This window comes from Pseudochaenichthys georgianus, chromosome 4 (assembly GCF_902827115.2).
Source record: "Pseudochaenichthys georgianus chromosome 4, fPseGeo1.2, whole genome shotgun sequence".
In the NCBI taxonomy this organism is placed as follows: domain Eukaryota; kingdom Metazoa; phylum Chordata; class Actinopteri; order Perciformes; family Channichthyidae; genus Pseudochaenichthys; species Pseudochaenichthys georgianus.
Window position 1 is genome coordinate 11,292,732 of NC_047506.1, and position 24,090 is coordinate 11,316,821.

General features: G+C 40.7%; 1 protein-coding gene across 2 annotated transcripts; it reads left to right on the forward strand.

The window, feature by feature from the left end:
- The first annotated feature begins 3,164 nt into the window (after window positions 1-3,164).
- Window positions 3,165-22,982, forward strand: kdr (kinase insert domain receptor (a type III receptor tyrosine kinase)). 2 transcript variants are annotated; one of them, XM_034081044.2, is made up of 31 exons: window positions 3,165-3,477; window positions 4,305-4,398; window positions 4,489-4,691; window positions 5,267-5,388; window positions 6,335-6,503; window positions 6,787-6,926; window positions 7,336-7,519; window positions 8,567-8,681; window positions 8,843-9,009; window positions 9,111-9,267; window positions 10,709-10,829; window positions 10,966-11,077; window positions 11,171-11,370; window positions 11,901-12,069; window positions 12,502-12,648; window positions 12,732-12,863; window positions 14,423-14,529; window positions 14,893-15,028; window positions 15,982-16,086; window positions 16,193-16,306; window positions 16,561-16,649; window positions 16,866-17,028; window positions 17,148-17,239; window positions 17,353-17,475; window positions 17,561-17,672; window positions 18,004-18,103; window positions 18,192-18,297; window positions 21,280-21,425; window positions 21,517-21,574; window positions 22,029-22,111; window positions 22,230-22,982. In XM_034081044.2, the coding sequence occupies exons 1-31, from the start codon at window positions 3,417-3,419 to the stop codon at window positions 22,444-22,446; spliced, it is 4,044 nt and encodes a 1,347-aa protein (XP_033936935.1). In that variant the 5' UTR covers window positions 3,165-3,416; the 3' UTR covers window positions 22,447-22,982. The 2 variants fall into 2 exon arrangements, with proteins under 2 accessions (XP_033936935.1, XP_033936936.1); XM_034081045.2 differs by having other exon boundaries at window positions 6,338-6,503.
- The last annotated feature ends 1,108 nt before the right edge of the window (window positions 22,983-24,090 follow it).

The following is a 24,090-nucleotide window of genomic DNA, read 5'->3' on the forward strand; positions in this document are numbered from 1 at the left end:
GCCTTCCCGTTCACATTTTTTTTAAGGGCACAAAGGCCACATGACAGGGCACAAAGGCTGTTTGGTTCAATTACGCTGGTCAATCAACATGACTGAAAAGTGTAGCACTAACGTCAACACCAGTCGTTTTACAAATGGCTGAATAGCAATAGTGTTTCTTAAACGTATACGTTAAGTTCAGCCATAAACCACATAAATCAGTCAGGGGTGGACAGTAAGGGTACAATTGTATTGTCACTGGCCCCACCATTGTAACCACTGGCCCGGAGCATTCGTCCACCAAAAGAAAATCGACTAATAATGAAGAAAATTAACACATTTGTTGCAATAATTTATGCACTATACATTACTACTTGTACTACAACATTTTAATCATCAGTTCTTCCTCATTTTCCTCAATTGTTCATATTTGGTTTATTAAAATAATGATATTGTGGTCATTGTTAAAACATGTCTGCTATTATTATTATGAGTATTATTATTTGTATAATGCACTTTCTGCCTTCCTGTCATTAGGAGTTAGACATGTAATGGCTATATGTAATTGATTTGATTAGAACCTTCATTATCCTAAACTGGTGGGACATTTCGCCAATACCTTTATATTGTCTACTCTTCACTTACTTGGTCGGCATTGATGTACAGAGCCGACAGAAGACCTTGTTTATACTGGCATCATATTGAGAGGTGCAGTGACGCGTCCTGAAACCAGGAAGTAGCTGCTGGTTCTCTCCACAAAAAGCAATGGGATTTCTCCACAGGGTTTTGGAAAATAGCTGGAAATAAGGTCTGTGGAAAACAAACCTGTTTGATAAATGCACGTTTTGTTCAGCCGGATAATCTCCACATGTCTACCCTACTTTTATAATGTTCGAATCATAAATCTAATCGATAGATTATAAAAGGGTTTTAGGACGCGGCACTGCAGCCAACTCCCTGTCACTCCTTTAACTCCTCCGGTGACTTTCTTTTATTAGAAGATTGTTTTTTGCCCGGCGCTTGGCCGGTTACCGCTCGTATTAAAAACATGTTGGCGAATGGTTAGGTGGCGCGATAGTCTGTAGTGAAGAAGGAGCGCCCTCCCGCTCACGGGAGCCTGCTCGCGCTGTGCTCCAGCAAACAGCTGTTTGCTTTTTCCCCCAACAACGACAACCGACTCACGAAACGCTATGTTGTAGCGTTGATAAACGAAACAATTTAACTAAATTGCTAGTCAAAATACCAATACCACAGGATTTTTTTTTAAACTTTTGACAGGGGCACAAAGACCACTTTGGCCGTGAATTGCATTTTTTTTAACAGTGCATCACGGCCAAAGTGCGGGGCAACGACGGCCATGGCCGTCGTGAAATTCCCACCCTGAGTGATTGGTTAGCTTCAGCATCAGCTGACTAAGGCGTCTCTTACTGTGTCTCTTTCTCTATCGGTCTCTCTTTCTCTGTCACTCTCTCTCTCTCTCTCTCTCTCTCTCTCTCTCTCTCTGAACGCACGAGTGCTTTTTCCCATTCTTTGAATTGAGGGACACTGACCTTTTGAAGTCCCTCTAATGATCTCAGAGCATAAACACAAACACTGCCAAGATAATTCCCAGTGTGACAACTTTGAAATAGGAGTGATTTTCACAAACACTGTTACCTTAACAAACCAATGCTATTTACTGGTCGTTATGCTTTGTTGTTGTTTTTTTGGGGTAAAAAGACACATTCCTGTATTAGGGGGAGTATTGAGTCTTTTGGAGATATTATGCAGATATCACTTGCATTAAGAGGTATGTCAAATGTATATCATTGATATGTTTATCTATTACTGTGCAGAGTTCAAAGTATTCCCTTCATGTAAAATGTGAGAAGACAAAAGCAAAGGGAAAAATGGAAAAAATGTTTTGTGTTTCTAAGGTTTTTTTCAGAGGTGCAGTTGGGGTGGAGTGTCCTTCAGGAAATGTTGGTTTGGAGGAGGCTGGGCGTTTAGACGGCAGAGAGTCCCTGTAGAAGAGACCAGGCCAGGAATCACGTGGATGTAGAACATAACATATAAACACTACACCCTGCTGAGTCCATGCCAATATCCCAAAAACACAACTCAGGTGAAATGATAGTTAGTGATAACTTGGTTTTGACTTCTAAGCCTTAAAATACATCTTAGAGGGGGCATATGGCATTGTTGTAGTCTTTTGTCACACAGAGTTGTGCTATTTTCTATTTGTAAACCAGTATGGAAACAAAGTTTAAATAGAAAAATATTAAAATGACTGGACAGACACAATTAGGAGCATTTAGCAGCTGAACCAGATATTCCCTCAGAAGTTGGTGGAGGAATAAAATCATAGATAAAAGAGTTATGATAGGACCTCTATTCCCCAGGTGGACACAAACATGACTCTGAATTAATTGAAATGTTGCAGCATTAGTGAATAAGCAAGTTGTGAGAGGTTTAAATTAACCCATTTATAATAAATAATATTCAAATGTTGCAGTTTTGCAGCAAACTGGTTCTAAACTGTCAAAGACCAAGGTTTTGAATAAATATACTATAAATACTTGAATTACCAAATGAGTATTTAAAAAAACGACCTATGGTTGAAAGCAGCATTTTCTCAACTATTGTATTTAAGTACAGATTAAAGATACTTATAGTTCCTGTGACTATTTTACTATTTAATGTTACTCAAGAACTAAAATAAAGTGATTTTTACTCCACTTTTTTTTATTTGAAATATTTAGTTAGTTATTAATACAATATATAATCAATTACCCGCAGCAGCATAAGAAGTAATTAAGATTATGTCCAACTGCATAAACAATTATGACCAAAATAAATTATATATTATTATAAAGTAATAATAAATTATAAACAGTATGCAAAGACATTTTACCTTTGTTAGACTCCTTTTTTTTACTCAAGTTAAACTGCTATTGACTATTGTTATCATTCTGCAGATATAAAGATCTAAATTAAAATCTGAGTATTTCTTTAATTATCCCCTTGAAATGAAGTCTACTTTGCCTGGATATTATCTCTTTAGTTAGACATTGTAAATCCTCAAGAATCTTTACATCTCTTTAAAAGTGAGATTGACAACAAACAGCAAAAGGTCCACTTTCGGTCCCATGTGTTAGTTTTTAGTCAGGGAGAGACGCTCCTCCCCTGCAGGCAGCTCAGCTGAACGTCTCTCCATCCTCAGCAGCAGTTTCAGCTCCATTGGGACACACAGCCACATTTCACACACTGCTGATCACCTCTGAGCTTCTGCTGCTTGTTTTCATGACTTTGTGTCGGCACAAACCTTCTCCGTATTGGAATATAAAACAGAAGAATTCAATGGATTAGCGCTGACCGTGTAGGATTGTCATTATTGCTGGGAACCTTTTTTTGTATTACTTGCTGTTCATGAGGACTCCGTCCATGTTTTCTGTCGGATGATGGCTCAGGGAGTCATTCCATTGTTTGGCATTATCCTGAAAATCTGTTTTGTTGCTGGTAAGGGAATATACTACAAGTGTTCTATCTATACCTTTTTTGTAAATAACAAACTAAATACGTTTTCTAATAGAGGCAATATTATATTCTACTAGATCATTTTGTAGTTGTCTGTCAAGTTTATGTAATGCTTAACTGTGACAATGAGAACAGTTAAATACATCTGATAGAATGTGAAGAGTATTGCAGTGTGTGTCAGCTCATTTCTGTTCTGAGATTTGTTGAAAAAAAGGACGGAAATGTGAACATTTTATATATTATTGACAAAAAGGAAATAACCGACCCATCATAATCCTAGTTTGAATTTGCTAGAATAAAAAGATTCTGTTAATTTAACTCATCCAGTTAATGCCAAATAATGGCAAGCTTCCATAATGCCGATTTGGTCAGCCTTGTTTTTTTTCCAGACAATACAATGTGAGCCTTAGGGCCTCACAGGGAGGTGGTGGGCAGCCTGTATCCTCAGAAACAGGAACTCCACCTAGGCTACACTGTGCCGGGCTATTCAGCCTGACCCGGCCCATCTTCCCCTGCTTCCTGTTTTGACACGGCTCCGCCATTTTCTGCAGCAGTGGAAAAATGGCCCTGAGTAGCCAAAAGAGCCAGTTACAAAGCAGTTACCCACCCCTGTATTTTACTATACGTTTATACCATGTGCTTCATAATTGAATACATTTCCATAATTTATTTTCCTAATTGTGACATCATAATTACTTCAAGGGAATAACAGTGACCGTTGATACTTTATGTTGCATTCTTTGTAAAGCCTGTAAAGACGGATGTCATCACTGTGTTTGCTGTGATTAACTTGTTGTTTAATTCTCCAGCCATTGAACTGAGGTTTATGCCCGACCCACCAACGCTGAACATCTATGGCACCCACAGGATTAACAAATCTGACGACCTGGAACTAACATGCAGGTATAAACATACCTTACTGATTTCAATCAATCTATTGACCCATACATACAGAAACATGCATACAGACAGTCTTTTTCTCTTGACTTGCAGAGGTCGGCAGTACCTGAGGTGGGCGACCCCTCCTACCAGCACTCGCTTCTCCACCAGTGACTGCAGTGGATCGGGACTCTTCTGCACGACTCTGCAGATTTCCAACGCCACTGTCAATGAAACGGGACAGTACCAGTGCTCCTACAGAGACCTGAGAGTGGAAGATGGCAAGACCTCAGCAGCGGCTTATGTGTTCGTCCACGGTATAACTCATTTAAACTTTGTTTTGGAGTTTTGATGGCAGGAGCATGACGGTGCTTTGTTGTGTTGTGATGTTGAGTAGTACAGACAAACTTTGTACAGTGAGTATAATGTATTTATATACGGGCAGTACAGTTAACAAATATGAATTAAGGGAACACATTGGTCCAAACTCCAGGGAAATATGATACAATACTTTTAAGGGTTGGATTGTTTATATAACTGCAAATATTGTCACTTTCAACATTTTAACCCCAGAATACTGTAAAAAGTTGTACATGTATATGGTTAATAGTGTAAAAGCTACGGTAGAAAAGTATTTCTTGAAGTAATCATAATAATTCAAAAGGAAACCACTACTATGCATTATCAGAGTATTGTTACAGTAATGTAAATTCTTACTGTATCGTATAGCATTGTGTTTATTCAAACAACCAGGGTTGTACAAGAACATCTGAGAGGATAAATCCTAACGAGTCAGTTCTACCTTGACCAGCTCCTGGCCCAGTGTTGTATTCATTCGACCCTCACTTAAATGTACTTAAACTAATATCCGATTTTTCTTATTGAATTTTAGATTACAAGGTGCCATTTGTGCCATCCGACAAAGAGTTCGAGGTTGTGTTCATCCGTGAGGGAGAGCGGGTGGTGATCCCATGCCGAGGCTCAGTGGAGAACCTTAACGTCACGCTGCATACTGTAAGGAAGAGTTTTTACTTTTCTTTTCTTTTATGTTCTTTCTTTGGTAAATGTTGGAAGTGTTATGCAAGCTCAAGCACATTTTGTAGGAGGAAAGCCATCACATACAGTTATCAACATTTAAGCTAAAGAGGAAGCAATATTATGATTTTGTGAAACTCAAAAAACACAAAAAGCAGATTAAAATGTGACCATGTTTGTGCCCAGGTTTTTCCCAGTTCTTGGTACTTTTTTTTAAATCCCAAGCGAAAACAATGATTTCATTTTTCATTTAATCGTTTATTTGGCAGGGACAATGCACAATAATGAACACTTAAAACATTAAAATGTGTCAAGCTTTACAGTGCCAGATTTAGCTTTTGAGCTAATTTCCATCTCACATGAAACATTTAAGAAAATTACATTTGACAAACATAGCAGAAACAAAATACATGATATGCAAAAAGTGCAAGAGAGCAAGAGCAGCATACACAAGTATTCATGACATGGAAATACAATATAGCAGCAACGACATATAAAGTGCAAGAGAAGATACAAGAGCTACCTAAAGTGCACGAGGAGATACCCCTGTGTTAAAGTGCATTTAGCGGTGATGACATCATCAGGGTTGTTTTTCAGATTTTATGAAGCTCCTCTAAAGTCACAGATCCTATAGAGGCATGCAGACCTCATGATGAGTAAACTAACCTATGTGTAACACTTTTGAGGACCTCTTTAAACCAGTAAAACTGACACAAAATGCCTTTTTATTTAATATGGTTTTCAGGTAACATTGCCATTCTCAATACTTCCCTTATTATTCATAACTATACTTAGGATTTATATGAGTTTCCTGTTGTGGAATTTTTAAATGTAATATTATTTTATCACATAGCAATAAAAAAGTGCACTTGCAATTCTTAGTTTTATTCTATGTTCGAAATCAGTAAACTTCTGTGTCTGTCAGAAGTATCCAAATAAGGAGCTTCATCCCGATGGGAAGGACTCTCAGTGGGACGCCAGGATGGGTTTCACTGTCCCCAGTCACCTGATCAGCTACGCCGGAGTCGTGTCCTGCCAGACTCGGATTGGAAACGAGACATTTAAGTCCCCTCTCTACATTGTTGCTGTTGTTGGTAAGAGGGAGAAAGATTCACACAGAAAACTATCATTTGTTGAAGTCAAAATTGTTGAAGTAATCTATACAGGTGTATGAGCATTTTATTTAACTGAATGAATATCAAAACTTAGTGGAAAAACACTGTCTTAATGCAGGGTATTGCTTGTGTGCGTGTGACAGTAAGTAAATTAAACTTGGTGGAGCACAGAGCGAGCGAGCGAGCAAGTGTAGGGGGCGGGGCTGAGAGAGAGTCAGGAGAACAATGACTGACAGCCATGTCTTCCCTCCCTTTTCCGCAGGATTCAAGATCCATGAACTCACCCTGACCCCCGCGCAACTGAGGCTGTCTGTGGGGGAGACGCTGAAGCTCCTCTGCACCGCCAAAACTGAGCTCAATGTGGGCATCGAGTTTAACTGGACGCACTCCGGTCAGGCGCTGGTCAGTGAACAAGGCTTGTCATGCTCTTCTCCTCTCTTATGATCAATACTCTGGTATACAGTAATGTACATGAGACAGCTTCCAATCAGCCTGTTTTACCATGCAGTCTGTGTAATTCACACATCACTGAGGATAGACAGAGACATCTGACTTCCTGTTTCCCTTACACGTATTCCCTACTTCCTGCTTTCAGGAATCCTTCAGTTTATCTTTACTCCAAGTCAGAGTGCAAAGGTGACCCTGGGTGTTTATAAAGTTCTGCCTGCTCAGATAAAAAAAATACACTCATGGCAAAGCTTATATTTGGCTGTTTTTCTCTTTAAAACTGAAAATAATCTCCCACCCTTTGTTTTCCCAATTACTATTATCAACTGTCTGTTGTAAAAACAAATTGGCCCTCTCGTGTCAGACCTCGCTGAATGGTTCGAGCGAGCCCCACGCCAAACCCCACAAGAAGAAGCTGTGGAACTCCCTGGAGCTGTCCAACGAACTGGAGGTGCATAATGTGAGCGTGGATCACGCCGGGGAATACACCTGCTCCGCATCCAGTGGACAGATGGAGAAAAGTGCCTCAGCATTTCTTAAAGTGTATGGTAGGTGTACCGGAAACCACACTGCATACTTTTCATTAGCATCACCAGAAAATGTATTATCTCTTCAATTTACACACGGCATCTATTGCACGTCTGTCCGTCCTGGGAGAGGGATCCCTCCTCTGTTGCTCTCCCTGAGGTTTCTCCCATTTTTTTCCCCTTAAACTGTGGGTTTTCTCTGGAAGTTTTTCCTTGTACGATGTGAGGGTCTAAGGATAGAGGGTGTCGTTTTTCTCATACTGATATTCTGAACAATCTGTGCTGTTGTATTTGCTGTAAAGTGTCTCTACTGTAGGCTATTTTTATTATATGTACAGCACTTTGGCTCGACCAAAAATCGTTTATAAATGTGCTATATAAATAAAACTTGATTTGATTTGAGAAATACAGAGGCCTCAGGGCAGGTGTTTCTTTTGTAGTTTTTGTGTCACTTTTTCCAAGGCAACTGACAAATTGTATTAAAAGGCTGTCAGAGAATTCAAAAAATATAAATGAGTAGATAATATTGTTGAATAAGGAAGTTAAAGTAAATAAAATAAAGCTGTATACTTGTTCTTCAACCTCTAATCAGTTTATTAAAAGAAAATGTGTTTGTTTTTCTTTTACCATTACTTCCCCTTCATAAAACATATACAAACCAGCTGATTCAATTTTTCAACTCCCCCTTTTCGTTTTTGCTAACTTGGCAGAGTTGATAATTTATCTTTTCCAAATGTTTCCCCAAAAACATTTGCTTATGCTCATATGACAAATGAGATGGACCTGCTCATGCATGTGCAGAGCACTGCATTGTTATTATTATTAATTAAACCTATTTAAGTGAAATATTGCCACCTTTCTTTTCTTAAAAGACTGTAGATACTTTTAAATTTAACCAACTGAAATGCAATTTGAACTTTGTTAAATAATACAGTATGCATTCCTAGCAACAATAACACAATGATTAGAATGATAATAATATTCCTTTCAGCACTTTGACATGTGTTATGTCTCAATGTAGTTATGTGACGCAATAACATCATTTTATGATTTTTGTTGTGTTTACAGAAAAGCCTTTTATTGAGATAAAAGAGCCATGGAGGAAGGTTTGGGAGCTAAATGTGGAAGAGCAAACGTCTATTCCTGTGAAGTACACAGCCTACCCAGATCCCGAATTGAAATGGTATGTTCACAGTAGAAGAAAAGCTGTCTTCGCAGCATTTATTCGCTTACATCACTCAATGTGTGTAGTAAAAGGTGCTGAAGATATCTTTCCATTTTGACTTTGTTCATCTCAAATATGTTCTGTAACTTTTCTGATACTTCTCTCTTCTGTCTGCTTAGCTTAAAAGATGGCCAACTACTGAAAGAGGATTACAGAATAAAACTGAGAAGTGAAGCCCTCATCTTCCGTAAAGTCAAAGAAATGGATGCCGGGAATTACACAATTGTCCTGATTAATAAGATAACTAAAGAGGAACGGAGACTCTCTTTCCAGCTGCTGGTCAACGGCATGTTATAGCTTTTTTTCCCCTTGAGTATTTTTACTAAAGCTGCCTGGCGCTGTTGGTCAAGAGAGAGTGGTGATAACTTGTGTTGTTTTCTTCTACAGTTCCTCCTCGTATCATTGAGAAGGAGGTGGCAGTGGACACTGATGTGTACCTGTACGGCAGCAGCCCCACCCTACGGTGCACCGCCCGTGGATTTCCCACACCTACACACATCCAGTGGCAGTGGATGTCCAAAGAGGACTGTCCAGAGGCCTTTCTGTAAGTCACAACAATCAGTGTGTATGTGTGTGAAAGAGAAAATGAAGGGGCTTCTCTTTTGTGTATCCATGCAGTGTTCACATGCCTTCGGCCACTCATTGTCAACAGGTTGTTGATTTTGGAGAGAAGTAGCTGCTTTCGTGATGTTGACAAAAACAAGAGAAGAGACAATGGGAGCGCACTCTGACCCGATGCAGATCAGCGAATGTGATTCATGCTCTTCACAATGTCTCATTTTTAGAATGACATCAATTATTCAGACTCAGAATGTGTTTACTCATTTTCTAAAACCAGATATTTTTGGCTATCAGTCGTGTACCTTTTTGGTTAAGAACTTTAGGATGGTAGGCTTCTCTGTGTAATATGGGCATGGTGGTTACACAACAGCTTCCTCAGGTATGTTGGGAATATATGAGTGTTGATAGAAAGGAGGAGGCGTGTGTGACAGCGGCTTCGGTCAGAAGAGACCATCAGGAGGTTCCTTATCTCCTGCCTACACATACGAGCACTTCCTCAGTCCTGCACTACGTTTCCTGTTGTTCCTGTCCTGCTCTCTGTCCAAAAAAGAGCTACTTCCTGCTGAAGCTGCCTCCCTTCTTTCTCCCCCGTTATCCTTTACCTAACTATGTTGTTTTCGTGTTTCTTAAAATATGAATTGACAGTTTTTCCTCAGCCGCAATTATGTCTAATTACAAAAACCAGTAGTGTAAAGTAACTAAGTAGATATACTCAAGTACTGTACTTAAGTACAATTCTGAGGTATTTGTACCTTATTTCAAATACTACTTTGTACTTCTACTTCACTACAATTCAGAGGTTAATTGTTTACTTTTACTCCATTACATTTATTTAATACCTTTAGATACTTTGTGGATTTGGATAATGATGTGAAATATAATCACACTTAAATCTGACTTTATGGAGTAAATTCCCAAGCTACCCTGCAGTATACAAAGTAATTAAAACTAGCTGCACCTTTACCAGCTTTGAGAACACTTTAATGCATCAATAATTATAATCAAAACATATAACATATATTATTCTGATATGGGCCAATCTGCATAATGAGTACTTTTACTTTGGGTACTTTATGTATATTTTGATGCGAAAACCTTTCTACTTTTACTTGAGTAACATTGGATGCAGGTCTTTTACTTTTAACAGAATATTCCTACACTCTGGTACTTCTACTTTTACTGAAGTATAAGATCTGAGTACTTCTCCCACCTCTGACAAAGATAAAACAAAAGATAAACTCTTTGATGGATGAAACATATGAATTTCAGTCTTAGTTCTCCAGTTGTAAGTGTTAATATGTGTGTTGGTGTATCAAAGCCAGGAGCATCATCTGCAGAAGAACACTCCTACACTGTCAGGACAATTCGATTTCATAGCAAGATATGTAAGTTTCACCTGGTTTCTATTTCTTTTTGTCCAACAGGCCCGGGCTGATAAAGTCTAAGTTACCGCTAGCGGAGTGTACCGATTGGAGAGAAATCAGCAATAGCACCGGTAACCACCGTGTGGAACGAATTGTGATTGATACTGAGCATGCCTCAAAGGTAAATATGTCCTCATGATTACACCCTCCACTTCCTTCTGTCAACCACCATTAGAGTCCTATCACTTAAAAAAGACATGTTGCATTTTGATTATATTTATTGTGCAAATATTAACATAGGAAATGCATTTATCTAGAAAATCGTGAGCTCTTTGAAGATCCAGAAAGCGGAGGCTCATGCCCTCTACAGATGTATAACTGCCAACAAACTAGGAGAGGATTCACGTATCGTCTTTTTCCACGTCACACGTAAGTGCTGTTCCTTATTTCTGTCTCATGTTAGCTTTAAGACCTCATAATGCTGATCTCATCCTTGCTTTCGTTTCCATCTGTGCGCTGTAGGTGGTCTTGAGGTGAGCATGTCTCCCTCCGACGAGCCCTTGGAGGAGGATGATGTGATTCTGCGCTGTAAGGCCGACCATCTGATCTACAGAAACCTGAACTGGTTCAGTCTGAGCAACATCTCAGAGACGGAGCAGATAGCGTCAGTGCAGCCCTGTCGCCCGTGGTGGAACGTGACTGTACTTGGGAACAATTTTGAGGTACTGTAATCCCACTTTATAAGATAATATACATTATTACTTAATCATCAAATGTTTCTTGCATCACAGCAGCTTAATTTGCAACATCAACTAGAACAAATATTGAATAAAGAAACAAGGAAAAATACATTTAAAATAACATTACAATCATTCAAAACTATTCGGTTTGAGACCATTTATCGTACTTTTGATTTGAGATTAAAGTGGGATTGACTGATGCTCAAAAGGATGCTTCAGTCTTATATAAATCATGGGACCCTGTATCTCTGATTTGATGGTATTCTTAATTAATGAAAGGATCCAACCAGAGGTACTTTACACTTTTTAATTTGACCTGTTTGACCTGGTTGTTGATACAAAATATAATCAGCTAATAAATTATGATATCGGAGTAAAAAGTTGATCTACCAGCATTAATTAAAGTAGTTCAGCCTTTAGTAAGTCAGCGACCTGCAACGTTTAAATTAACTTTTATTTTATTGTAGTGAAATATCTTAATACTTAAAGTACTTCCCTCTCTTGCTCTGCAGCAAAGGCCCCAGTCCCCTGTGGTGCTGTCCAGCCTGCAGGGTACCAACGTGACCCTGGAGCTGTCGCTGCCCAACGCTTCCCTTCAGGATGAGGGTCTGTATGCCTGTCAGGTGGAAAACATCAAGACTGGGGAGAAAACCTGCCTGCTGCGCCGACTTTCTCTCAAAGGTAAAACATACGGTTCCCTTTTCATGGTTGTCAATACTGTGCCATTCAGGACCTTGGAATTGATAACTCAACTATCATTTCAATTGTATAATATTTCAACAACAAGTCTAGAAACTACTGTATTGTCAGATTTGCAATATTTGAAGTAGAGTGAGTGAGATTTTCTTTTGTCGTTTTCATTGCTGTTACTATTTTCCCTATCATTAGACAAGGCCAGTATGTGTTAAAGAATCTACAATGACATACGATAACAAATACTCTTTCATCTCTCTCTTTTACAAGCTGCGCATTTAATTAAGCAAGATTCTTTTAAAAATGATCATTTTATTCACCCTCACAATGTTTTACTTCATCTTTAAGATATTTTGAGTGATAATAACTTCACAAAGTAATGTGTTTTCTGAAATTAATGGACTTTGATTCACCTTTCAGGTCTTGCGGCTGCTAGGATCTTAAATAATATCACGGATCAAAAAGTGAACGTGAGTGCTACGATCAGTCTCCTCTGTGACGCTGCTGGGATGCCGAGGCCGGTGGTGGTGTGGACCAAAAACAACCACACTCTGGTGGAGGGCTCAGGTGAGGGGGTGCAGAGCTATTAATTGAACACTCACTCACTCCATGAGATGCCACAGCTATTAAAGAATGTGGATTTCTTTCAGGCGTGATTCTGAGTCAGCACAACAACCTTCTGACGATTCAGCGCGTGAAGAAGGAGGACAGCGGTCTGTACAGCTGCACTGCCTGCAACAGCCGGGGCTGTGACTCCTCTCGGGCCTACCTGATGACTGAAGGTCAGTCCCTCCCTGAACCATAACAGGAATAATGCTGATGGAATTGGCCAATGGGTGTAGACATGCAAATGGCCCCCCACTCCTTCTACATAGTGGCAAGACCCCAAGACTAAAAAAAGTATTCAATTAGTGTCTGTGTGTAGTCATTCTATTACTCTTTGTAGGGTTTGTATGTCTGATGTTTTCATTTTGTGTGTCTTTGTAGTTGTTTATCTCTCTTTTTTTGAGAAGCTTTTAGGTGTTTTGTGCTCTTTTTAGGCTATTTGCTTTTCCTTGTAGCCATTGGGAGTAGATTTAGGGTACATTTATTTATAAGACATCTTAATATTCACTTAAACAGACACTCAGCCCTTGGACCCCAGGGCCTGTGCCCAGTAGGCCTGTTCAATAATCCATTTATCACTGATAATAAAGAATATATTGTCATAGTTTATAGACTTTAGCCTTAACCTCTTGAGAAAACTCCCAATTCTCACACAAACTGTTTATTTATATCTGGCCTAAAGGCAACACCAAATCACATCACACAAACATTTCTTTTATATCAAAGATGTAGAGTAAGAATAACTTTACTTCCGCATGACAGGAAGTTGGCCCAGTTAGCACACATCCTCCTGGGAGTTTTTAAATCCAAAACAATGAGGAGACTGCAGGACAAAGGGAGAGGTCAGCCCTGCCCCAGCTCTCCTGTCCACCCTTTGCTGTCCTGTGCTCAGAGACACAGCAACAAACAAACACATGTCCAAACTAGAACCAGGGCCTACGTGACCTGGACCCCGCCAGCAGAATGTAGACCCCGTTACTTCAGTTATTGGCCTCGGAGTAGACAAGGGAGGGTAGAGGACGCCGCTAACAAGAAAATCTCTGATCGTGAGGGAGAACAACAATGAAGGAGAGCGAGAAACTGAAACAGAAACTGTTTAAGTTTTTCAAATCTTATATATGCCTGACATTTATGAGATCATATGTCTGACTGTGAAATCAATTACACAGTTCCTGTGTTACATAGCAAGGGGTGGTTATCAACGAGACCACTTTTTTATTGTATCTATTTTTTCTAAATACATTTCACGAGGTCATAATTTATCCGGGATGAGAAAAAAGTTAAAGAATAAACATTTATACTACACTCCCTTCAGCAATAATGTATACATTCCCTCAGCTGAATGGTTGCAGAGAGAAATGGTTACGGCATTTACACATTATGTCTCTAATAGGCCTTGTCCAAGTTGTCTTTGGCAGTATTGTGTGGCTGAGTCCTAGTCATTTGTTATGACTAGATACAATATCAGTTTGCTCAAAGTCCAGATTCCAACTGTTTCCTTCCTCCAGCCTAGTCAGGGACACACACACATGGGTATACGCCAAAGACAATGACTAACCTGTCTGAATTGTACGCAACTCTGTCAAGACGCGCCACTTAAAATATAATGGACATTCCTCTATGACTGTCCCACGTTTTTCCCGAATTTGTCAGAAAAACGGTCTGTTGTTGACACATTTTATTATAAGGTTGTTTGTGAACACTCCTGCAATTCATATTGTTGTGTTTATTCTAGGTAAAGAGGAAAAGACTAATGTGGAACTGATTGTTCCTATTGGGTCGGTGGTCATCGCCATGTTCTTCTGGTTACTGATCGTCTTTTTCATCCGTGGAAAAAAGAGAGTAAGAACTTCCTCATCCTCCCTTTGCCACACTTTTCCTTCCTTGGATTTTGCCTGCAGTTACACAGAAATACAGCTAAAACACACACACACAAGTACATACACAAGCACATACACAAGCACACACACTGTGGGGGTGTCTGACTGATTAGAAGTGACTGGTTTGGCTCTCAGTCGCTGCTCTCCTTTGTGTCCAGGAACACCAGTGCCAGTCTCTGCTCCCATAAGTCACGTACACCCACAGCACTGATTGGGCCCCTTTTACTGGAGGGGAACCAGAATCACTGTAACAATTGTGGTACCATTTATCTATTCGAAATAGGGGCTCGTTAATTCACAAATATTTTCCCTCTCACTGTTTCAGCCCAGTGGTGAGGATCTAAAGACGGGCTACCTGTCCATGATCCTGGACTCTGAGGACATGCCCATGGACGAGCAGTGTGAAAGGCTAACGTATGATGCTAACAAATGGGAGTTTCCTCGGGACAGGCTGAAGCTAGGTAAGAATACTGTAGGCATCAAGAGCCGCGTTCACACTGCGGTACTTTTCCCACAAAGGTTCATGCGAACTTAGTTCATGATCGCGTTCACACCAAAAAGAGCCGGTACTAAAAGTAGTTCATGCAAACCTTTTTACCTTTTTTGAGAAAAGAGCTATATTCCTGATTGGCTGGGCGAATTGCAAACCACGCCCCGTAAAACTCCCAAAAAGTTTTGTGAAGCCGCCATTTTATTATCCTCGCATTAGCATTATTAGCATTAGCATTAGCCCAGCGCAGAAACGCAGAGAGACTAACTTATGGCAACACAAAATAAAACATGGTGGAGCGGTGGAGATGAGGAGGTGTCGGCGTTCTGGCGATTTACTCGGAAGGCTTCAGTAGAAGCTGCTGGGACTCCCAGCAGCTTCTACTGAAGCCAGTCCCCAACTCCGGGGACTTCCGGCCGGGGACTTTGGGCGGCAGTATACGCCGTGAAGTGGGTTGCGGCCTGCCAGTAAACCCAAAGCAGAAGAAGAAGAAGAAGTGACGTCAGCGGCTTCATTTGCCTAATCCACCCCCAGGGACTTTTTCTGGTGTGAACGCGATCTGTACTTAGTTCATGCGAACTAAAGAGTTCGCATGAACCTTTGTGGGAAAAGTACCGCAGTGTGAACGCGGCTATTGTGACAAAGTGTGTAAGGAGACACCACTTTAACTTGACGTGAAAATGCCTAAGTATTCTTCAACAAGACACCTTACGAATCCCAGCTCACATAGTTTTCATAGAGTGCTAATATTTGCTAGTTAACAATAAAACGTGTAAGACTAACACAACCACTTTTATATTGCTAATCATTTAACATAAATTCATCTTAAGAATCTTTCCAAATTACCTGATGGTGTAGATTGAAAAATAAACTAAATGAAAGAGGCTATATTGTTTGTCTTCATGATAATGTTTTGTATTAAAGGTGACCCACTGGGACGAGGAGCGTTTGGTCAGGTGGTCGAAGCAGCCGCCTTTGGCATCGAGAAAGCTACCACGTGCACCACTGTTGCAGTCAAGATGCTTAAGGGTTAGTGTTCATCCTTCTTTTCACTGCCCCTAAACACATGCACCAAGGAAATACGGCCAGTGAAAAGGTTCAAACACGCAGTTAATTTAATTTCTCTGTGCTTCAGAGGGAGGCACGTCGAGTGAGTACCGCGCCTTGATGTCAGAGCTGAAAATTCTCATTCATATCGGACATCATCTCAACGTAGTCAACCTGCTGGGAGCCTGTACAAAGCCTGGAGGTGAGTCGTTATACAAAACACATACCTGTAGTGTAACATGAAAACAGTCCTATTTACTCATCTTACTGTCCTGCTTACTCGTCCCCTATTTATTTAATGAGCATCGATATTCCTGGGTAATTTACTTATTTTGCGATGTATTTGAATGTTTCTCTAATATGCCTCACACTTCCTATCAAATCAGTCCTCTGTGGTCCTGTAATATAAAGTAATGAGCTGTCTTTTAACTCTTTGCTCCCCCTCTCACTCCGTAGGGCCTCTGATGGTGATTGTGGAGTACTGTAAAAATGGAAACCTCTCCAGCTACCTGAAGAGCAAGCGAGGAGAGTACAGCCCGTACAAGGTAAATGATGCGTAACCAACATGCAGCCAGAAAACTACAGCCAACCCTCTGAGCGGTTACACGCACCATAGATCGCCGCATAGTCACATCCAAACCACAGACAATTACAGAGAAGTGCACTCTGTACTAACTATGGATTGTTTTTACTGATATGTGATGCAACCTAAATACAAATGATTATATTTCTCTTCTGTGTGTTTATGTCGTGGTCAACAGAGGAAGCGGGTAGATAGCCAGCAGTGGGCCTCAGTGGAGGAGGATGTTACCGAAGGGGACCTGGGCCTGGGGAAGATCGCCCAGCTGGACATCTGCATCGGGACGGCTGTCTGCTCCAGAGCTGCAGACAGGACATCAGGCAGCGACATGGACACTCAGGAAGGTGGGGAAGACAACTTAGAGTGACCTTAAAATACCTTTTGCATCAATGTATTGCTTGTTGACGTGTAATATTGTTCATGGCTCACATTAATGTTTATAAAATGCATAATGTGACCACAGAGAGCTCAGACGAGGAGCATCTGACAATGGAGGACCTGATATGCTACAGCTTCCAGGTGGCTAAAGGCATGGAGTTTCTCTCATCCCGCAAGGTGAACCTAGATGTATTCAGAAATCTGTTTGTACGCATGTAAACAGACGAAATTAGATAACAATCTGTCGTTGCTTGTTGACGTGAACTCATCTGTGTCTGTTTGCTCTGTAGTGTATCCACAGAGATCTAGCAGCCAGAAACATTCTGCTTTCAGAGAACAATGTGGTGAAGATCTGCGACTTTGGCCTCGCCAGAGATGTCTACAAAGACCCTGATTATGTCCGCAAGGGAGATGTGAGTTCCCCAAACGTACACATAGGTGATCAACCGAACAATTAAGGTCTGTAGGCAATAAAATGGTCATTCATTCTTGTTACAGGCACGACTCCCTCTAAAGTGGATGGCTCCGGAGACCATCTTCGACCGGGTGTACACCACACAGAGCGATGTCTGGTCCTTTGGGGTTCTGCTCTGGGAGATCTTTTCTCTAGGTACACATTTCACATAAGACTAAGGCCACACAGTATGAGACAAATATCTGATATGCAATATGTCGTTGAGCCTCATTATAAATAAACAGATTTAAAGTCTACTCAGTTCTGCCTTATGCTGCTTCAATATGCTGCCAAATTCACTTCCAAAATGGCCCTTGATGATTGTTTTCTACCGACACTTGTTTTCAACGTACTCAATTGCAATGCTATGTGTATCACGTTTAATGCAAGTTGAAATTACCATGACATTAAAAAACAATATGTTGTGCACCTCTACACTTCAGATGATCACTGTATATCTTCAACCACTTCTGTCTTACCCTCACAGGAGCTTCTCCCTATCCGGGTGTTTGCATCGACGAGTTATTCTGCCGGAGGCTTAAGGAGGGCACCAGGATGAGACCCCCAGAATACGCCACCACTGAGATGTGAGTGGAAACTTGACCTGATGCCATTTCACACAGAACTGTAAATCCCTCAATTTGACTGTTTTCCAATTGTCTTCATGCTTCATAGATACCAGACCATGTTGGACTGCTGGCTGGCTCGTCCCACAGACAGGCCAACATTTGCAGAGCTGGTGGAACATATGGGCAACCTGCTGCAGGCCAGCGCTTACCAGGTGCATAAAGCATTTAAACTCTCACTCTATGACAAATGTGGGCTGGCTTTAAGGCCCGGACACACAGGGCCGATTTCGGCCGTCGATAGATGTCTGGCCGTGGATGAGCGTCCTGTCGCCCTACTCAGATTGGTGTGTCCAGCACCGTTGTGTCTTTTCGGCCATGCCGACACCTTCCGGCACGGCAAAAGGCTGTCGGCAAAATAAATCACTCTGATTGTTTGTTCAGCTCAGCGAATCAGTGCATGAGAAGCGAAACGGAAGTGAAGAAGGCACACACAGACGGCTATTCTTTTTCATTTTCCAGTACCGCACTAAACATGTTTTCGATTATAAGTCGCTATGTGAAACAGTCTGTGAAACAGTCTGTGATGGACGAGAGTGAAAATGGAACGCACACTATTTGTTGTTTGTATATATCACGCAGTCTGTCTTCCGGTTGCATCTTTTGAATTAAGAATACACACTACTGCCGCTTGCTGGTAAGGAGAGTTATTGCCACTCACGCATGCGCAGTGCGTACGTGCTACTTGTCCGTTGGCTGAGGTCTTTGCGCTGTGTTCCAGTGGGACTTTTTGGCCAAGAAGCAGGAGACGTGAGGCGACACAACAATCGGGTCCGTCGGGACGTGGTCTTTGGTGTCAGTTTGGTGTGTCAGGGCCTTTACATCCGCGGCCCTATCAGAGACTTTGCTATCGGTAACAATGCCCGACGTGTTTTGGCCGTAATATGGTCTTTGTTTACTTTAGCAAGCATCGCTAACACTCAGAGCTAACCTGTACTGGAGAGAGTATGTGTAAAAAAGCAAGAAATAAAAAAAGGAACTCACCTTGTGGTAAACCCGCAAGAGAAAAAGCATTTGAGCTCCATACTGTTTCAGAAATAATCCTTGATGTGGTTTGGAACATGATATGGCATTTAATCACGGCAGCATTTAACTGTAGCTGCCAAGTCATTCTGAGCAGGCACAAGCTCCCCCTCCTCAATTTTTTTTTTCAAGCTAAGGACCCAGAATCAGCACTTCTCTAAAAGGGCTGAAATAGAGGGATATGAGGGATGTCTAAAATACATGATCTGTTTGGTATTTTGAGCAAAAAACATCACAGACGTGTTTTTTCTATATTTTTATATATCTGAGACCCATAACAGTGTGCGAAAAAGTACACGTCCCACCGTCCGGGACGTGTTATTTACAATATCGGACAAGTAGATCTTTCAATTGACTTGTCCGGCGGACAAGTGACGTTTTTCGCCCTGATTTATTGACAAATTATTGATACATTCAGTTTACAAAAGGCAGAACTCATTCGCAAATTGTACGTGTCCACCATTGTTCGTTTAGAAATGTTAGTTTCGGTTCTGCTTGTCGATTCCAAAGGAAATGCATCTCGCCGCTTTCTGTACAGTTAGACGGGGCGGGCGGGAAGTGTAGCACAGTGGCCGGGTTGGGAAGCAAAACTCGGTTCCGAGTAGGAACAAATAACAATTGTCCGGTACCGGGATTAATAAGAGTTGTGAGGACAGGAAGCGAGGCCGAGCCCCGCGGACCGCAGCTCTCTCTCTCTATGCTCCGTGATCGCTGCATGGTGTAGCTCATCTCTCTCTCTCTCTCTCTCTCTCTCTCTCTCTCTCTCTCTCTCTCTCTCTCTCTCTCTCTCTCTCTCTCTCTCTTTCTTTCTACACACAGCAGATCCGCTGCCCGTTTAACAGCCTCATCTTTGTCAAACTTTCTTTCTCTAACACGTAATGAAGGTTATTAAGCGTTTTAGCTCCTGTGTTGTTAATATTGATGCCATTTCCTTTATGAAGTGAAGCAGCCTCCCTGTCTGTGTCCTCGCGCTGTCCTCACATCCCCGGACCCCCAGACTCGGAGGAGCAGGATGTCAGTATTGTTTATGAAGCAGGGTATAGAAAGTATTATTGAAATGAAAATACTATTTATTTACTTTTACAAACAGTGAGCAGCTGGGCAGCTGCAGCAGGTGTAAATAAATGTGTGCAAGCGTCTTTGAGTTGTAGAAAAGCACTAGGCCTATAGGCTATAAATATAATGTATTATTATTATATGTCCTATGTGTTGGACATGTATGGTTGGACTGTGTCTCACAGGCAGGTTGCAGTGTAGCATCAGAGGAGACTGGGCCAATCGTACATTCTCAAACTGCACCACTTAGAACTAACTAAACAATGCAGAGATTATTTTTATATAATTGTGTTCAATAACCGTAAGAAATTCAACAGTATGAAGTGATTTGTAAATAGGAATACAGATTTGACTTAATGTTTTCATAAATATATTTTTCTCCCAGTTTGTCACGGGACTTATTTTGACCCTCTCAAAGAACCGGAACCGAAAATAACCGGAATCGAAAGGCAGAACCGGAATCGTTAAAATCCAAACGATACCCAACCCTTTGTGTGATGCAGTAAAATCTTACCGCTCACTTACGTTAGCGGTGTCATAAAAACCGTGGGGAAATGTAAAATACGATGGCGAAGAAGAAGATTCCAGTGGCCCAGATTTTTGTCCATTCTGGACAAGTGAAAAATGTATTCGGACAAGTACATTGCCAAACTCACTTGTCCATGGACAAGTACTCTCTAAAAACTTTTTCTCACACTGCATAATATATACCTAAAAATAGCATGATAGGAGATCTTTTAAGGCACACAAGTTATGCCAGTGTTATGGCTGTTCCCTGTACACCAGTAACACATTGAAACAAGCTTACACCCATTTGTTGAGCATTGCCAAGTCATTCTGGGAAATGTAGGAAGTCATTAGCACAAGTTAAAAGAAAACGGGCTAATGAAAACTGTAGTTGCAACAGGGGGAAGTGATGACTGCATCAGGAAAAGTAATTACTGGACAACATTAAATTACTAATTGGTAATTGTACTGATCATATTCTCATTTGTGTGGATTAATTCTCATTGAGTGTGTATTTGAGCTAATACCATTAGAGTTCTCTTTGTCTCCAGGATGGGAAGGACTACATCCCTCTGACAGTAGGCAGTGAGGCAGAAAGATCTCCAGTGACTCCTGACCCCAGGAGCCCCTACAGCAGGCCCCAAAGTGGAGAAATCCTGGAGGCTCAGCTCCACTATGACAACCCGCCGTCTCTTGGGTCAGCATGACCACTTAACTCTCCCTCTTAACTTCTAAAAGTTCAAATTTTCAGCTGTGAATCTTGTTTATAACTTATCTCCTCTGTGCAGCCGGCCCCTGAGTGTCAAGACGTTTGACGACATCCCGGTGGCGCGCAGCAGCGTCATGGTGAGTGTCAAAATCCACACATAGATTTGATTAGTCAGCGGTTTGGTTTGATTTGATTTATTTAGAACGTGTAAAACAATAATACAAATAATAATAATGAAATGAAACATGAGAATTATGATACTGTACAAATATATATATTATTGACTTACAAATTATATATAAACAAATGATCTACCTAATTACACATCCGAATAGTGGTAGTAAAAAATGTGTATTAAAACACAAATTGAGTGAGTCTCCTAAATCCAGTCTCATAAATAATTTCAGTTTCTTTCTTCTAATTATGCTTGGATCTCCCTAAAATCACATTTTAAGAGTAAATTGTTTGCAAGAAAATTACATTTATATAATATATCATAATTGAGTCCAATGAAACACAGTAGAGCTCTAAAATTGCGGGCTCACTTTACAAACCAAACGGTGTTCATATAAACGGTTGCCTCTTCTACAGGAGGGTCACACAGACAGTGAGGGCTTCTCCCCAGAGGAGGTAAAGGTTTTGAATCAACAGCTGGCAACCACGCCAAACTTCAGGTGAGAGCTACAAATCAGCATGTATATTATAGAATATCATATCTGTCTTTAAACCACACACTTCTTAAGCTGCAATTTAAAATAAACTGGACATCCCTTTCCTGTTTTCCCTCCTCAGCCAGCTGCTGCGCTGTAAGAGTAAAGAGTCTCTGGCCTCTGAGTCATCCAATCAGACGAGCGGATACCAGTCCGGCTACCACTCTGACGACACAGACACCCCCATCTATGCCAACGAGGAGGTGATCCTGAGGCACAACATGCGGAAAAAGCCTCCGCTGCACAAGACGCCTGACAAATATAACACCGAGATCCGCTACAGCACGCCACCTGTCTGACCCCCGACCTAACGCTGAGTCTTTCACTGTACAGTCACTGTTTACCTTCAGCAGGTATTACACTTTAAGAACAATGAAAACATGTAAAGGTATTTTAACAGGAAATAAGTAGCAGGGAAAAAGAAGGTTGTTTGATATGTTTGTAAGTATAGCTTTCTTTGGACAACCTGAGGAATGCTTTAATGTTTACCCAGCGAGTAAAAAGGTCTGGGAAGTTGAGACACAAGGACACGCCTACTTCCTGAGGAGCACTCCACCCACTTCCTGTAATGCAGGAAATGACATCTGGAATTTTTAGATAACGGAATCTGCAAATGTTTTCTTTCTTTCTTTTTTTATTCTCTTTTTTTTACTATTGTGTTGGCATATGTAATGCCTGCTACGGAGGCAGTTCTCACATAAATCAGAATGTTTCTATAGAGTCATATGTGTACAGTTTCTTAATGCATACCACCAACAGTATTTTGATGAAAGCGTATCACTTAACCTGCATTAAATGTAACTAGTTTTATAAAATAAAAATACTCGCATATTAACACAGCTCTTGTTTACTCTTTTATTGGACATGGAAAATCAATAACATTCATCACTGTTTGTTCATCCCAAACTTGATAATCCATGAAAAGGTTTGTCTGTTTATTTGTATAATGCACCTCTTGTATCCTTTCTCTATGTCTAACGCAAAGAAAACGGCATTTTCTCAGCCTTGGTCATTTTGTGTGTTTGTGTGTGTGTGTGCACTATAGAAACAATGCCCTGGGTATTTTTTTTAAAGCTGTTTTTAGCTCACAATGCCTATAATACCCCTGCCAAGGCCGGATTGGGTCAGTATGACACCCAGCTAAGGAAAGGGGCACATTTTAGAGCTGTGGATAAAATAAATCCCAAACGTATTCTGGATGTGTAATAATGCTTGCACTGCCACTTGAGGGATGCTGCGTAACCGCAGTGTTGTCTGAGTATGTGTAGTTATATGAACCTATAAATGTGTATACAGTGTTAAAACTTAATCTTGTTTAGATGGCTGCTGATGATTTTTGTTTGAGGATTATTCATTGTTCCAACCCCAGTTTACTGTTGTGCCGGGATGTCACTGTGACACTGAAGATCAGCCTAATACTTAAAGATGCTGGTCAGTCTGTTGGTCTGCATTAAAACACAACATATTGTGTCTACAATCAAGGACAACAAACTCAGCTAATTATAGCAAACTAAAGGAAACAACTCGCAGCCTCGGAGGAGTTGTTTCCTCACGTAACACAGGGGGGTACATTTAGCAAATCCTCCCCATTACCGGCGGAGGAGGCCAGACGGACCGCTTGATGTAATAAATAGTACATTTATATAAATAAACCTAGTTATTTTACTGTTAACAAACAAACAAATTATAATGTTTACTAATTATTAGCATTGCCAACGATGTTATTTTATCATTTGTGTAATATTAAATATTTTTTCATAAATACTTTCATATCTGATGAGAAACACTAACACTAGATTGCATTAGTAAACTATTAACAGTTTGATGTTGCACACATATGATGCTAGGTGCCAAGGTGCTATATTTAGTGTTTATTAATGATGAAATCTGATATTTGTGAAACATATAAACATAGAGTTAAAAAGTGAAATTGACCTGTAACC

Bases quoted from the DNA above. Each gene is read 5' to 3' on its own strand.
- kdr (XM_034081044.2), top strand. From the start codon at position 3,417: ATGATGGCTCAGGGAGTCATTCCATTGTTTGGCATTATCCTGAAAATC. The intron at 3,478-4,304 runs GTAAGGGAATAT...TTAATTCTCCAG, and splicing joins GAAAATCTGTTTTGTTGCTG to CCATTGAACTGAGGTTTATG. The intron at 11,078-11,170 runs GTAAGTGCTGTT...TGTGCGCTGTAG, and splicing joins CGTCTTTTTCCACGTCACAC to GTGGTCTTGAGGTGAGCATG.